The sequence below is a fragment of the Sphaerodactylus townsendi genome, linkage group LG10, assembly GCF_021028975.2.
Source record: "Sphaerodactylus townsendi isolate TG3544 linkage group LG10, MPM_Stown_v2.3, whole genome shotgun sequence".
NCBI classification, from domain to species: domain Eukaryota; kingdom Metazoa; phylum Chordata; class Lepidosauria; order Squamata; family Sphaerodactylidae; genus Sphaerodactylus; species Sphaerodactylus townsendi.
This window is the reverse complement of record NC_059434.1, coordinates 2192404-2208922: the sequence shown is the minus strand read 5'-3', so window position 1 is coordinate 2208922 and position 16519 is coordinate 2192404. Positions and strand designations below refer to the sequence as shown.

The 16519-nt window shown below is 47.8% G+C and overlaps 1 protein-coding gene across 1 annotated transcript in view; it reads left to right on the top strand.

Moving 5' to 3' along the window:
* Positions 1 to 16519, top strand: part of HGFAC (HGF activator) — a 57796-nt gene that overhangs the window by 27965 nt on the left and 13312 nt on the right. Inside the window, exons 8-11 of the mRNA XM_048509543.1 lie at positions 4729 to 4903; positions 6702 to 6787; positions 8508 to 8748; positions 12379 to 12518. Of these exons, the coding sequence (XP_048365500.1) occupies positions 4729 to 4903; positions 6702 to 6787; positions 8508 to 8748; positions 12379 to 12518 (642 nt within the window). The remainder of the gene's footprint in view (positions 1 to 4728; positions 4904 to 6701; positions 6788 to 8507; positions 8749 to 12378; positions 12519 to 16519) is intronic.

Genomic DNA, 16519 nt, shown 5'->3' with positions numbered 1-16519 from the left:
AGGAACAAGTCCTGTTCTCCTGTGGGATGCCATGATATTCTCGCCCTCTTGAGTTTGGGCAGTCGGTAGCACATTAGCTGAAAGTAAGCATAAAATGATTCTACGGAGATGTGGATTGGATTAAATTACTCAGGGATATTTAGCCATAATGCAACCCGGCAATGGTGGTGAAATGCCATACAATGTGGGAGAACAAGTTCTTGCAGGCTCCAGCTGTGAGAAGCTGTCCCTTCAATGTCAAGGAGTGACATTGTTTCAAAACTCCGAAAGCCTGTCTTTCACCCATCTAGTAGGAGTTGGTCAAAAGATACATTCCTATGTTGTTTAGCCATTTGATTGATAATTTCTGGTGTGCCAGGTGGAGTGGAAGTGGGTCAGCTTAACAGGAGATATACTGGGTCAGATCTGTTCCCGGAGGGCTCTAAAAGTGAAGCTGCTCTGAAGCCAGTATTTAAACAACAAAGAAAGCCAAACCCGGAAAAAAATCCGCCTTGGCCCGGCTTCTAAACAAAAGAACTTGGTACGTGATCCTGGAGTCAAATGTCTGGAAGACCCAATAAACGCACTAAAAAACAAAGATTGAAATACTCTCTAATTGTTCTCAGCGGTTTTTTGCTTTCAGCCCCAGATTGGAGCTCCAGTAGAAAGTAATTGTGGCAGCTAGTTTCTAACTGAAAACTTCCATTGCATGCAGGAAAAAATTGACCGCCTCTGGTGTGAAAAAAAAAAAAAAATCTGATATTGCCAACACTTCTGGTTTTGTACTTGTATTGAGAGTCTGGTGGATATGAGAGGTCCAGGTTAAGGGGAATGGGTGGAAGGTGATTCCTAAATATTCGTCAGGTAATATGAATGGACCTGTTCAATCAATTGTACCGTTTATTTTCCACTGTATGAGTTTTTTTGAATTCGAAAAATCCTAGCACCTTTGGATTCTGTTGTAATTAATTCCGACAGGCACTGTTTCTAGCAGTACGCCGCAAAGTGCTTGAAGTGAATCTTTGCAGGCCCACCTTGGACATTCAGATGACAGTAACACAGTGTCGCCTGCATAGAGCAGTGCACATGTGGGTCTCTTTGTCCCAACAATGGGTGTTGACTTTCTAGTTCCTCCGAGATAAATGAGGAGCAAGGTCGCTTAAATAAAGATTCAACAGGAGAGTGAGCAGCAGAATACAACTCCTGCTTTTTGACTCCCTTGTTAGGAAACTAGTAGGGTGAAGTTAAGCGGCCAGCACGATCACAACGAATCTTGGACCCCATGGGTAGTTGAGGAATACAACTGGCGAATAAGAAACAGTAATCTCTGGTCTATTCCCAACGCTGTCAATTTTTCCCACAGCTGATTCCTGGGGATAGAGTCAAATGCGCATTTCAGATCCAGGAAAGCCGCAAGGAGTTTCCCACCCTTGGGGTGTGGCAATATTTCTCCGCCAAATGATTTAAAACCAGACAATGGTCAAGGGTGGATTTACCTGTGGCATATCCTATCTGTTCCGGGCCTAGCACTGAAGAGGACCAGGCAGTGAGATGTATCATAAGGTACCTTGCGTAAAGCTTACTAGCCACTGAAAGCAAGCTTATCGGGCGATAGTTAGATGGATTTGATGGATAAGTGGCCCTAAGAACACTCAAACAAATTTTTACAGCAGAGTGAGGATTTCAGCCGGGGTCTCCCAGATGCTAGACGGACACTACAAACGCAGCAGATTTTCCACTCAGCATGAACGTCTGGGCCTGTGCCCTTGCGGATTACCTGTTTTCCTTGAGGCCCATCACAGCCTTATTTTTGAATGGCTCCTGCATGGGCTCTGGTTACACCAGCAGGGCTCACCTAGTTTACTGCACAATGCAGTGGTGACGCTTTAGGCTGATCCTGCATAGAGCAGGGAGTTGGACTAGATGTCCCAAATGGCCTCATCGAGCTCTATGATTCTATGTGATGATGACTCTGTTGTCAATATAGTGTGGATTTATGGACTGGTTGATTTGATAATATCATTCTGAATTGGTGTGGAATTTGCTGTCGTCAGACATTTGTGGGGGTCGTTGACTTCTCTTAAACTGAAGGAATGGCAAGCCAAGGGCTGAAGCAGGGGTGTATCTGCCAGAGGAACATGACCCCGGGTGCCACCCATTAGATCACGTGGGGGCGCAAAATTGCCCCCACACCCTCCTGCGGAGAGGCACTCCTGCCTGGGCTGGGAGCCTGCCACAGGTCTGCTGGGTGCCCCTTGGCCCGGCCCCGCCAGGCTGGCTGGGACCACCGCCACCCTCCTCTGCCGGCTGAGGTAAGTGGGGCATGGGGGTGTGGCGAGGGGGGGCATGGGGGCACTTGAGCAGGTGTTGACCCAGGCGCCATTTTCTCCCGGTATTCCTCTGGGCTGAAGGCTGGCAGAGGGACTCCACTCTGAGAAGACACCGAACCAGCAGAGGACTGGCCTTCCTTTCTTGATTTTTATGAAAACCAGGAAGAGCTTGGCTATGAACTTGTGCAAGTGTTGCCAATATTTTCCTGTGCTTGTTAGGATGTCATTCTCCTGAAATTATTATTAAGCTTGAAAGAATGCTGATGTAGTTGAAAACTGAGGCATTGTGGCAAAACCCAGCAAAAATGCAACAGAGCTACATTTAAAAAGGGAATAAGTACATTGTTAAAAAGTGGGAAGAAATAATTAATGAAGGCAAGAACTCCTCAGGAGAAAAAAAAGAGGTTTTGAGGCCAGGATGGAGGAATAAGCCTGTGTGGCTGTCAGGATTTGCTAAGTGTGCAATAACATGGGAACACAAACACCTCACACTATGAGTTCCCCAGAGGAATCTCTGAAGGGGGGCGGCCAGGGCCACAGCTCCCCCCTGAAGCCAGGGGCGCCTTCCTCACATGATCAGTCAGCTTGGCAGCCAGGTTCTCTCAGGCCAAATATAACAGGTGCAGGATGGTATATAGCCTGTTTTTTTGGGGGTGGGGACTTTGCACAGGTTCTGCCCCCAAAACGAGCCTGCCCCGGGTTGTTGTTTTTTAATCGCTAACCAAGCAATCCTTTTGAAAAATCTCGGGTTGGACCCACTGCTGTCCGAACAGGCAGGAGGCGCTTTACTATACTTTCGTGGTGGCGAACCTTTGGCACTCCAGATGTTATGGACTACAATTCCCATCAGCCCCTGCCAGCATAGGCACTCCAGATGTTTGCAGTGGTGGCGATAGCCATGCTGGCAGGGGCTGATGGGAATTGTAGTCCATAACATCTGGAGTGCCAAAGGTTCGCCACCACTGCTATACTCCCTTTCACCGCGCTGTCCACGGTCAGAGAGAATCTACCTGCCAATGCCCGGGAGGCCCCTTTTTCTTTTATTTTGCGTGTTGCATCTGAGTAGCTCAGCAGGTGCAGCCAGTTGTATCATGGGGCAATTGTTATGACTGTGGGGATTAATCTCTGTATGCCTGTTTAGCTACATGTTTGTTGTAGGATTATTTTTTGTTTAAAAAAAAGAGAAGCATGGCAAATGCAGTTCAATGTAGCAAAATGTAAAGTGATGCACATAGGGGCAAAAAATCCAAACTTCACATACACGCTACAGGGGTCAGTGCTATCAGTCACAGACCAGGAAAGGGATTTAGGCGTCTTAGTTGATAGTTCCATGGGAATGTCAACTCAATGCATGGCAGCTGTGAAAAAGGCAAACTCTATGCTGGGGATCATTAGAAAAGGAATTGAGAATAAAACTGCAAAGATTGTCATGCCCTTATATAAAGCAGTGGTGCGCATCACACTCTGAGTACTGTGTCCAGTCTCTGGTCAGCCGTGATCTCAAAAAAAGGGGGATATTGAGGAGATAGAAAAAGTGCAGAGAAGGGCAACAAGGATGATTGAGGGACTGGAGCACCTTCCCCATGAGGGAGAGAGGCTGCAGCGCTTGGGAATCCTTTAGTTTGGAGAGGAGGCTGGGCTGAGGGGGGGATATGGGGATTGAAGTCTACAAAATTATGCATGGGGAAGAAAAGGTCGACAGAGTGAAATTTTTATCTTTTTTTCACAAGACTAGGAACCAGGGGTATTCAGACATTGAAAATGCTGGGGGGGAAGAATTAGGACTAATAAAAGGAAACACTTCTTCACGCAACGTGTGATTGGTGTTTGGAATATGCTGCCACAGAAGGTGGTGATGGCCACTAACCTGGATAGCTTTAAAAGGGGCTTGGACAGATTTATGGAGGAGAAGTTGATTTTATGGCTACCAATCTTGGATCCTCTTTGATCTGAGATTGCAAATGCCTTAACAGACCAGGTGATCGGGAGCAACAGCCGCAGAAGGCCATTGCGTTCACATCCTACATGTGAGCTCCCAAAGGCACCTGGTGGGCCACTGCGAGTAGCAGAGAGTTGGACTAGATGGACTTTGGTCTGATCCAGCTGGCTTGTTCTTATGTTCTTATGTTCATCTCCATGCAAAAGCATGAAGGCAACCCAGATTGGTTCCATGGGCTCTGGTCGCTGCCTGCATGGCATGCATGTGAACGAGAAAACAGGAAACCAAGTTCCTTTATCACAACAGCAAAATACATTTGCTGTGCAGAATCAGCCTTAGTTCTCTTTCATCTTTTTTCTTTAACCTTCACCCAGACTTGTTAGGTATTAGGAGGAAAATGACCCCCACAGTGTTGGGAAAGGGATGATGATGCCACACTGGCTTCTTTTGCACGTGTTGAACTTTCTGTCTTTGATCCAGTCCCTGGCCAACAGTGCTATCTTGAGAAAGGGGCAAACTACAGGGGCGTAACAAAGAAGACCACTTCTGGGGGCCATTGTCTGCCATGGAATTCAGACCTGCTTTACCAAGAGCTTCATTCAGACATTGTCGAAAATTCTGTGCACCTGGGATTAGGACCTCACTCGTACTGCAGGTAAGGACCGGGCTTGCCCAGGGTCTCCACCACCTTCCACAGGGAAAAATTCCCCCAGGTCCCCCAGTACCACTTGTGGGTTTCCCCACATGGCCAAACAACAGCCTCACTTCAGAGCCACCCGAGTTGGCTGCAGGATCCACTGCTCGGGATGTCCTTGTGCCACCCAGAGCCACCTTCCCTGAACTCTGTGGCTCCTGGTCATGGCCAGGATCCCCTGCACTGCCTGGAGCTACTTCCTTGTGGAGGAGGAGTCTGTGTCAGGGGGATGCATGCCTGAAATGAATGTTTGAAGCTATGTAATCACCAGATATAACCAATCAATGCCTCTTTGATATATGTTACCAGCCAGCTATATGTTACCACTGCCATCTGTGTGTTCTTTCCTTAACCTATGCTTTATGGCAGTGATGGCAAACCTATGGCACGGGTGCCAGAGGTGGCACTCAGAGCCCTCTCTGTGGGCACGCGCACAGAGTTCGTCATGTGGGGGTGGAAAATCACCCCTCCCACACACAGACATCTAGACTGACCTGGGCTACTGAGCACAATGTGCGCACTGTGGTGAGCAGGGAGGACTCGGCTGGCAGGCCTGGTGCCTGTGCTCTGGGTGGCTGTTGCCTGGGGGGGTGGGCGCAGAGGAGGCAGAGATGCTAGAGAGGCACAGAGCGGTGTGCTCGGGACTTGCTGCAGGCTAGATCAGGCTGGCCCCTGCTCAAGCGAGTGGGGCAGAGGAAGAAGAAGCCAACCGTTTTTTTTCTAAATGAAAACTTCAGCATTCAGGTTAAATTGCCATGTTGGCACTTTGTGATAAATAAGTGGGGTTTGGGTGGCAATTTGAGCACTTGGTCTCAAAAAGGTTTGGCATCACTGCTTTATGGCTTTGCATGCTTTGTAGTAAATTCAGCATCCCCTGCATTCTCTATCCCGTGAGAAACAAATTATAACTACTATCTTGTGGGCAGAGGACCAGGTGGCTCCTTTGCTATCTGTTGCTGACCTCGGGGCAGTCTCGGTTCCAGAGGTTGCCTCTGGGAAGTTGGGAGGGGGAATCCGTTAGGGGATCTTTGGGTCTGCAAATGCCAGTTTCTTTAGAGCCGGCTTTTACCAAGTATGGTTCTTCGAAACCTCATCAATAAATGCTGCTGATTGATACTTCAGAGTCTGTTTATTGGTTTAAGGTTACAAGACCCAACACCCTGCTGCCTTTCCCCAGTCCTCCACCCAGGGACCCCAGGGGACACTTACTGGGCAGAGGCATCTGCAAGGCCTCAGGATAATCAGGCAGGAGAGAAGAGTGACTCGACATCTTCCAAGACCAGAAGGGCGAGTCTTGGGGAAGGTCTAGGATGGGGTGGATCCCAGGCAGGAGGGACAGTCCAGGAAGCCCACAGGGGTCAGCTCCAAACCAGAGGCACTGGTCAGAGGGGTGGGGCCCTGATTGGAGGGGGAGATCACCCCTATAAGAAGAAGGGAAGGATGACTGAGGAGGAAGGTGTTGGCTTGCAGTCGATGCAGCCCTGGGAAACCTGGCAGACCACAAGGGAGAAACAGTCAGTGAGTCCTTCTACCTCACCTCTGAGGTCTCAGGGGCCACCAGGGAACTGGAGAATCCCGCACCCAGGAGTCCCCACAGTATATTTGGAACACTGCAGTCCTTTCTCCATGCGTACCACAGCTGCAATCAGGAACTCAGGGGAACTTGTAACTCACATTTGACTTGGGCTTGTGCTGGCTAAAAGGGAACAGAATTCAGACACGGTGTGGCAATGATTTCCCCTTCTCTCAAATACAATAGAAATCCAGATGACGATGTGAAGCCCTGGTGCTACACTATAAAAGACAACACTGTGTCTTGGGACTATTGCAACGTCACATTATGTGGTAGGTAACTTTTTGTTTGGATTCGGTGAGTCAGTTTGGATTGAAGATGCCGCAGTCTCAGTGGTGCTCTTAGGGCATTTTCATGTAAAGAGAGTAAAGGGCCATTTGGGAAAAATAAAGGTTACTTGGATGAAATGTCTTTTGTGGAATGACAAGGCATCATGTGGTCCATGCGCCCAGCCCATGGATGTCGAATGTTGTTTTAGAGATTTAAAAATTCTGTGAGGGCCCACTCCTGACTGGACCTGGGGGGTGCTGTAAAACCAGGCTATTTTGTGCCCCCTCCTTTTCAGCACTTGAAAAGGCACACACTGGGTGGGTGGGTGGGTGGGGAGGGATTGCCTGGTCCCAGCAGGCTGCAGGATTAGGCCGTTACAGAGTTTTTAAATGGCCAAATTCTCCTTAAAATGCTTTCAGAAGTGATGTCATCCTGCCAACTGTGGGCCCTCCCAACAGTGGAGGAAAGAAAAAGAAAAGGGAGGTGGGGGAGGAGCCATTTCTCCACACCAACGGCCAGGCCTCATTTTCATGTGGTCAGACTCCAGAGGTTCCTGGACATTTAGTGGCAGAAACTGAGGAGGGCAGGTTTTGGGGCGTGGAGAGGCCTGAGCTGGATATAGTGCCAGGGAGCCCAGTCCACCCTCTAGAGCAGGCATATTCTCCAGGGAAACAGATCTCTGTTGGCTACCCTAACCCTGGCAGCAGCCTCTGAGTGACTTGATATCACTTGACTTGCATGACTCAGTTAGGCCTGGCTGCTGGCTACTGTTCAAAGCAGCGACCCCATGAGAGCCAGAGTGGTGTAATGGTTAGAGCTTTTATTTGTGCCTATGCACGCACACATGCCTGGGGATGTTCTGCTGTGCTATGCCTCCGTGCACTCTGCTGATAATGCTAAGGCATCTCTTCCCAGAGAGATCACCAACAAAAGATGCATCCATTATTGACGCAGGATTGCCTCATGGACATTTGGCTGCTCCCAGTAAGTGGAAGGAGATGAGGGTGTTGGAGAAAAGCCAGGAGGCAACCGAGACTGGGGGAGGTTTCACAAGGTCGCTTTTGCAGCTGATGAGCAGGGCCCAGTCCAGCACATGTACGTGAATTGGGGACATGGTTAACTTGCATGAACAACGTGATGCATCCTACGTAGCTCCAGTAACGCTAGCATATTGAAGCCCACGGTGGTGGTGGTGGTGGTGGTGGGGAACAGTGGAAGTACCAGAGGCCGTGGCACAGCTAGTTGCCTCATTGACTCCATTGGCAACCCTCCCCTTCCTCCTCAATGAGGTACCAAAGCAGCTTAGAACCTTCTCCTGCCCTTTTATGCTGACAACAACCACCCTGCAGGATGAATTAGGCTGAGAAAGAATCCAAGGTCACCCAGCAAGCTTCCACTGCAGAGTGGAGATTCCCTCTTGGATCTGGTCTGGCACTTGAGCTACTGTGGTTCTCCCCACCTGAATGAAATTCCGACCCTCCTGTATGGTTTTTGCCATTTGGCCTGAGCAGAAGCCACCTGGCCATTCCCCTAATGGACAACCCGAGTTGTGTCATTTCTGCTTGGTGTATCATTTGCCAAACAAAAGATGCCACAATCGGAATGGGGATCTTGGCCCTGTAATTAGATTTGTTGCTTGCTAAAGCAAACTGAGGAGAGGTTCATAAGAGAGAGAGAAACTCAACAGGTTGAGAGCGTGAAATAGATCTCTTCTTTGCGTAGGGAGAAGGGGAAGAATGCCTCCCACCCCAGAAATCGTTGAAGAGTTTGCTGTCATCAGAAGATCCTGTGGGAGAAGACATCGGAAGCGGAATTTCATTAGACCGCGGATTATTGGAGGGTCTTCTGCACTGCCAGGGTCACAGCCTTGGCTGGCGGCCATATACATGGATAACAATTTCTGTGCTGGCAGCCTTATCCGTGCTTGCTGGGTCATGACGTCTGCACATTGCTTCGCTAACAGGTAAATCTGGGGGGTGGGCATCATGCAAGATCCGCTGGAGGTGGCTTTTAATCAAGCAATTGTTCCATGCACCTGGTGAGAGCAGTTGGAGCTTCATTTGAGCTGGGTGTCCCCCATATTCAGACAGCCTCAGCTCAGGCAGGCGTCAAATAATAACATAAATGAGCATGTACAGAATGCCCTGCAGTTATCACCATCAGCCTCCAGCACTGCGGTTGTGGAGAAAGAGCTCTATCCGGTACAAATAAATAGTGAGATAGAAATTGTATTGCTTAAAATGGGATTCTTGAGACAATATCTTAACCATTCCTAAGTTTAGAACAGCAGCATTAGAAGAATTGCGTAATCTTGGTGCCTGAGGCTGACCTAAGGAGGTAGGAGAAGGGATGTGGTGTTGGAGTAAAGGTGGGACCAGCTACCATTAACAAGGTCAGCTCCTGATAGTCTGGTATAATCTATACCGTTCTCTTGCTGGTTGTGCAAGCGGAAGGTACATTTGTGCCTGCAAAATGGAAACAAAGGTCTTTTTTTGCATGGTTAAAATATCCTGGGTTGAGCAAGAAAAATATCCCTGTGCAGCCAATAAGCTTGCCCAGTTCCTGGTCCTAAAGTGGGTTTGCCCCATGATATTTCCCTCATCCCAGGGTATTCAAAACCCACCAAACTGGTGATTCTTTTAAAAAATCCCAGGGTAAGCCTGCTAGAGCCTGCTACCATGGGAACACCAATTGGGAGCAGAACCCGTTTATTTTTCCCACCCAGCCCCCTGATCTCCCTGCTTGAGTTCATTCAAGCGGCCACTCAAAAACAACAGCCAAATAGAATGTGTGACATCAGGAATGCTCAGATATGCTCACAATGTAAATACAAAAGATCTGGCCTGGTGCAAAACAAACTGGAGAATTTCCTCCTGGTCTTCACTGAATTCCTTCACAAAATGGGCAGCCATGCGAATAGACAAACGGGAAAAAACAGACCACGGCCGTTTCCCCACTCACCTTTTGTTGTGCGCTAGTAAAGTTTCCCCTTCAGTCGTGTCTGACCCTGGGGTACCACTGCAAGCAGTGATTTTATAGGCAAGCCATTTTTGTGGGGTAGTTTGCCATTGCTTTCCTTGGCTATTCTTTACCCCCTAGCTATGAACTAGAAGGTACTCATTTACTGACCGAGAAATGGATGGATGGCTGAGTTGACCATGAGCCAGCTGCCAGGATATCTGACCCACAGGGGGCTCAAACTCCTGACCGTGTGAGTGGCAGTGCAAGCACTTAACCACTACGCCACGTGGCTCTCTCGTTGTGCACTACTCTCGTCAAATAATCCGGGGGCCTGCTGCATTCCCCACTTCCTCAGCAGTGACCCCGATCCTGCCGCTCTCCTTCCTCCTCAGCGTGCGTCTTTTCTGCTGCTGGATGGTCCAGCACCTTTCTGAAAACCCCGCGCTGAGTGCGGGGGCGCCCGGGGGGTTTAAGTTTCCTGCCATTGCTGATGACATAGAGCCATCCGTCCAATTAGGAACAGCAGGGTGTGCACGCAGCCTGGGTTTTCTTTTTAAAATTTTTAATGCTAAAAATCCACGTCTCCACGTCGTTTTGAGTGCTCAAATAGTGGGTTTGAGTGCTCAAAACGGTGCTCAAAGTGGTGGATTCCTTGGCAAAGCGTGGAGACGTGGACTTGTCCTTTAGAACATTAAAAAAATCCCGCCCCATTGTTGGGAGACTCTCTTGATGATACCACCCAGGTTTGGTGAGATTTTGTTCAGGGGATCCAAAGTTATGGGCTCCCAATAGTGGTGCCCCATCCCCCATTGTTTCCAATGGGAGCTAATAGGAGATGGGGCTACACATTTGAGGGTCCATAACTTTGAACCCGCTGTACCAAACTTCACCAAACCTGGGTGGTATCATCAGGAGAGTCTCTTACCGATACCACTCAGGTTTTGTGAAATTTGGTCCAGAAGGTTCAATGTTATGGGCTCCCAAAGGGGGTGCCCCCATCTGCATTGTTTCCAATGGGAGCTAATAGAAGATGGGGGCTACACCTTTGAGGGTTCATAACTTTGGATCCCCTGAACCAAACTTCACCAAACCTGGGAGGTATCATTAGGAGAGTCTCCTAAAGATACTCTGAAAGTTTGGTGCTGCTAGCTTAACAATTGCACCCCTGAAAGCAAGCACCCCCAAAATTTCCCCAGATTCTCCTTTTTGTTCTTCCTGCCAGAGGTCACTTTTTCCTGCCTCCCCTAGATCACAGCATGAGATCCTCGGTAAGGTAATGGAAATTCTTACTATTAAGAATGAAGAGATTCTTTAACGGTCTTTTCCCCCTCCATTTGAGCAAAATGAGATTCCATTACTTCTCTTTTTCCATCTGTTTTTCTTTTTTGTGGAAAGTTCGGACTGTGGTGCTTTCCAAGTCCCCAGTATTCCCAGATGATGCTTCATTCTCTTTGACTGCCTCCACATGTCTTAGAGGTGACTTCTGCCTCCTGACATGGTGGTCTTCCAAGAGACTATATTTTTCCCACCACACCATGGTGTGTGTGCTACTACAGACATCCTATTAAACATTTCTTAAAGGAACAGGGAATTTTCTTCAGGTAGTTATTACCTGAGCAAAGTTCTTCCTTTGCTATGTGAAATGGCTTTCTTTAGTGTCCCCATCTCCATAGTGTGTACTCTGAATGTGTCAGACACTGACCAAAGAGATAAGAGTTCCATACCACATGCTCTTTCACCTGAGATAGGGGTGTATATAATGCTGGGGAGATCTGTGATTGGCTACATACTTGGTTGGTTGTTGGGGTGAGCCAGCGAACCCAGCAGAGCTTCAGACAGAGCACATGAATGCCTGCGTCATCTGTTGCCCTCTGGGCAAGCACCCTCACCAGTCACAAGACCCCCATGACGGGTCACAAGATGTCCTGGACAAAGGGACAAAAGGTGCATACCCCCAGGTATGGATTAGGCCCACACAGGAGCGTTTCCTCCCGCACAGCCCCTATGATTCACGTATTGTGCAACATTCTCCACCTCTCCCGCCTTCCCTAAAACCCTAATAAAAGGTGCCAGGGACCGCCAGCTCGGCAGAGTAGCCAGATCCACGGATCATGCTATATAGCCACTGGCTTCTCTCCACTGGATGATATCGCTACGTCCCGCCTATTCCTTGTGTCGACCGTAACGACTTCAGTTGGTATCTTAAACTGTGCTGGGGCTTGGGGACCCTGCAGGAGGCTACGGGGGTTATAGTTGTACTTTTCTTGTTCATGGATTCCATGGAAGTGTTGAGTGATGTAAGAGTTATCACCAGGGTATAGTTAGAGATGTAATAGGAAGCACTTTAGGATGCTGACTAAGCCCTTTCCCTCCCTCAGCCCCCACCCTCCATTTCTATCCTGGTGCTAAAGCAAGGCAGGAAAAAAAGACAAAGACTAAGAAAAAATGTTGGACTTAATATCCTAACTAATAGGGCTACTGATAGCACTCCCCTGTATTAATCATCCACTTGCAAAGTGGATGTCCAGGTGGATCCTTTTCGTTTAGTCTCAGCAGATTGTTACTTGGCCAGGAATGCTTTACTTCCAGACACTGGGAATGCAACTTTGGATCCTGTTTGCCTTTTCTTCAGTCCACCAAAGTCAACAATCCGGGTTGTTTTGGGACAGCATTTTTTCAACAAAACAACAGATGTTACTCAAGAATTTGAGGTCGAAAAGTACATCATGTTTCCTGATTACTCAGTTTACGACCCAACAGAAAATGATATTGGTGAGCCTTTTTCTTGTTTCCGGGTTTTTTTTCAGGCAGGCAGTTGTCTGTAATTTAGCAAAAAATATATAAGAATATATAGTATTTTTTGTACTGCAATTTGAAATAGAATGTATATCACTGTGCAGAACAAAATAGTTGAAAGCATCTCATCTGCTACATTAGTGATGGAGCATTAACTACATTTATTTACTTACAAGAACACATGCAGCCACATTGGTGGCTCTTGTGGGGGCTTATATTAGGACACCCTAACACAGTCAATAAAAAGTAGCAACAAAATGGTCAAAAGATTTCTAGAAAAATGCATATACATTATATACCAGCATTATAAACTTTTGAATAGTTAACCTACAAAAACAATAAAGTAAGCAGAACTGGCTGATGCAGTTAGTCATCTTCATCCATACACATGGTTGAGTTCTGCATGTAATTTTGTGGAGGAGTCCAGTTCTGGGCTCTGCTTTTTAGTGGAATCCAATTCCGTTAAAAAACAACATGTCTTGTCTAAGCTTGAGCAATGCCAAAAAAAATCAACAAAGTTTGGATTCAGCTTTATTAGACTTCAAAATCATTGTTAAAGCCAAATAAACCAACTATCTAATTTGGTAAACCTGAATATTTTTGAATTTTCCGAAAAATCCAAAAAAATTCAGGTCCGTTTGAATTTTTAGGTATTTTTAGTGTGTTTTTGGTTTTCGGCCTGTAGGGGGTGTGTTTAAGCGAGTGGCACCAAGATTGCATGGTATCTTCAGGAGACTCTTCTGATGATACCACCTGACTTTGGTGAAGTTTGGTTTAGGTGGTCCAATTTTATGGGCCCCCAAAGGAGGTGCCTTCATTCCTCATTGTTTCCAATGAGAGCTAATAGGAGAGGGGGTACCCCTTTGAGGGTCCATAAAATCACACCCCCTGAACCAAATTTTACCAAGCCTGGGTGGTATCATCAAGAGAGTCTCCTGAAGATACCCTGAAATCTTGGTGCCACTAGCTTAAAAATGAGCCCCTGACAGGCACCCCAAGAAATTTCCCAGATTTTCCTTTTAATTGACCTGGCTGCATTGCAGCTAATGGGACATTTCTGGGTGTGTGTAAGCAAGGTGCACTGTAAGGAATTCCATAGAAGCAGAAATAAAAGGCTTTTTGGGTGTAAAAGACCGTTTATTCAGACATCCTAGAAAGCTCACGTACACGCCGTGGCAGGAATAAAGTCTCCCGCCAGAAGCACAGGTTATAACTCTGTCCATCCCATCCCCCCTCCCGGATTCCCATGGGAACGGAGTTCTCATCTCTCTCGCAGAGATAAGGTCTCCGCCGCAGATGCTGGCCCATCGCCCGGGTTATGGAATGCAGTCAAGGCCAGGCGGCTGCCCCGCTCATCAACACCGCTGAATCCTTTACACTCTGCCTCCCTTAAAAGACTTCTCCCCAGGTTTGTGCGGAAAGGTGCGATGGGAAAGCAGAAATGAGGGCGGGCGCCAATATTTTCGGAATAAAACCCATTGATTACACCCAGAGGACTATCCCAACCAAGAGACTAAATATTGCAAGCGCTTGCGATTAAAACAGAGTCCAGGATGGCGTCAATTTCGTAATGCTTGTGGCCATCAATTATAGTCGGCGGGTCTCTCCATGGTCGCGTAGGCATCGGAAACGGAGCCTCCTTGAGCAAACTGGAATGGAAGACAGGACGGATATTACTTAGAGAATTAGGCAAGTCCAACCCGCAGTGACATCATTAATCACTTAGTAGTAATCTGAAAAGGTCCCACTCTAATCTTTGCCCAGTTTTGAAAATTTATGAACGTCTCTGAGATTTTTGGTAGACAAATACACCCAGGCTTCTACACTCAGTGGGAAATCTGAGCTGCGCTTATCCGCTTGAAGTTTTGGAGTCTTTAGCCTGTTAGGCGGTCTGGACCATTTTCCACCCTCGCCAGAGATGAAATCCACTGCTGAAACTCGAGGATTCAACGCCTGCAGGTAGTTGCGGCAACGGAGGGAAGGACCGACCAGACAATTTCGGCGGGTTTTTTTTGTACTACTATGAACCGCATTATTATAGGCGTATTCTGCAAACGGAATTAACTCGCACCAATTGTCTTGGTGGTAGTTGGTGTAACAACGTAAATACTGCTCCAGGGTTCTGTTCGTTCTCTCCGACTCACCGCCACTTTGAACGTAGGGCGGTAACCGCCAGCGGCCCCCAACAAACCCAGAAAAGCTTTCCAGAACTTTGAAATGAATTGGGGTCTGGCTGGTCGGAGACCACCTTAACGTGGGGCGGAGTGTAGACGATAAATATGCTGAATGAACAGGACGCTAACTTAGGAGCGGTGGGATGGAAGCACATGGGATGAAAATGGGCTTGTTTAGAAATAAGTTCACCACCACCCACAAGATCAAGTTGCCTTGACTTTCTGGCAAATCCGTAATAAAATCCATGGAGATGACTTCCTCCTAGGGCGGAGGCCACCGGAGAGGCTTCAACAGAGACCATGGGGTTTTCCCGAACGGTCTTGGCTTCCGCACAAACAGAGCAACCTTTAATATATGTCTGGCTGTCCTTGCGCATCGCGCCACCAAAATTGACGACGTACAAATGCAGAGTTTTGAGGAAGCCAAAATGTCCAGCCGAAGGGCATCATGACAGGCCTCGGTGAACCTGCTTTTTTCACGGAGGGGGGAGGCACGCACTAACAATCCTCGCCACAAACAATTCATTCTCCAGGCGAATTGGGAGTCACCTTCCTCCTCACAGGAGCTCGCTGCTGCAGCCCCGGGCCTCGAAGTTCCTTCGTGAGGGAAAGGAGAGACCAGGCTGGAATGGTGAGAAGGAGGAGTGGGACGCCTGAGATCGGTGACAGCCAGCCCCAATTGGGAGGGGGAGAGAACAGTGCTGAATATCCTCAGGTAAGGCAGCTCCACCCTCCCCGGTAGGCCGAGCGCATCCGCCAGTTTATTGGTTTTTCCGGGAAAAAATGACAGTGAAAGAGAAACGTAGAAAAGAAATCGGCCCAACGGAGTTGTTTTATGGACATCTTGAGGGGGGGGTGGAGAGGGCGCCAAGTTCTTGTGGATCCGGACCAACTTGAAAGGTAAATAGCCCCTCCAGCCAGTGGCGCCTAAGTGGAAAGTGCTACCTTGATGGTCAGCAGTCTCTTTATCCCTACAGTCCAGTTGAGCTCAGCACCGAGAATTTCTTTGATAAATAAGCACACGGAACCAGCCTATCATCTTTATTTCTCTGCAACAGTATTGCACCAAGCGCTTTGTCCGAGGTAATCCACGAACCACAAAACGGAAGATCTGGGTCAGGGTGTTTCAGGATAGGTTCGGTAGTAAAAGCTGATTTCAAAGCTGGAAAGGCTGTCTGACATTCTTTAGACCAGGGAAGTAGTTCCGGCTTGGCAGCCTGTGGATCTTTACCCTTAGCGTAAGAGGTCTGTGAGTGGGAGAGTCAGTTCAGCAAATTGGGGTATAAAGTCACGATAGAAATTAGCAAACCCCAGGAAAGATTGGAGTTCCTTCGATTGGTAGGGGCAGGCCATTGGAGGACTAAGGCCAATCTTAGCAGGATCCATTTTTAGCCCCTCGAAGAGATCCGGTAACCCAAATAGTCGATAGAGGTTTGGTGGAAACAACATTTAGAAAGTCATAAAGAGGAGTTGTTGAGCAAAGCGTTTCAATACTTCCCAACCAATGCTTCATGCTCTTCCATGGTTTGGGAATAAATTAAAACGCCATCTAAGTACACCACTACTCCCATAATAAATCATCATGGAGAACTTCGCTGATAAGGGCCATAAAAGCTCGGGCCCCAATTCTAACCCGAATGGCATTATTAAGTATTCATACTGTCCAAATTTAGAGTGTTAAATGCAGTCAAATGTTCATAGCCTCTACTCCCCATTTCTGACCCTGTAGTAAGCTTCTCTTTAAGTCCAACTTAGTAAAATGCGCCCCTTGCCCAATGCATCTAAAAGGTCCTTGATTAATGG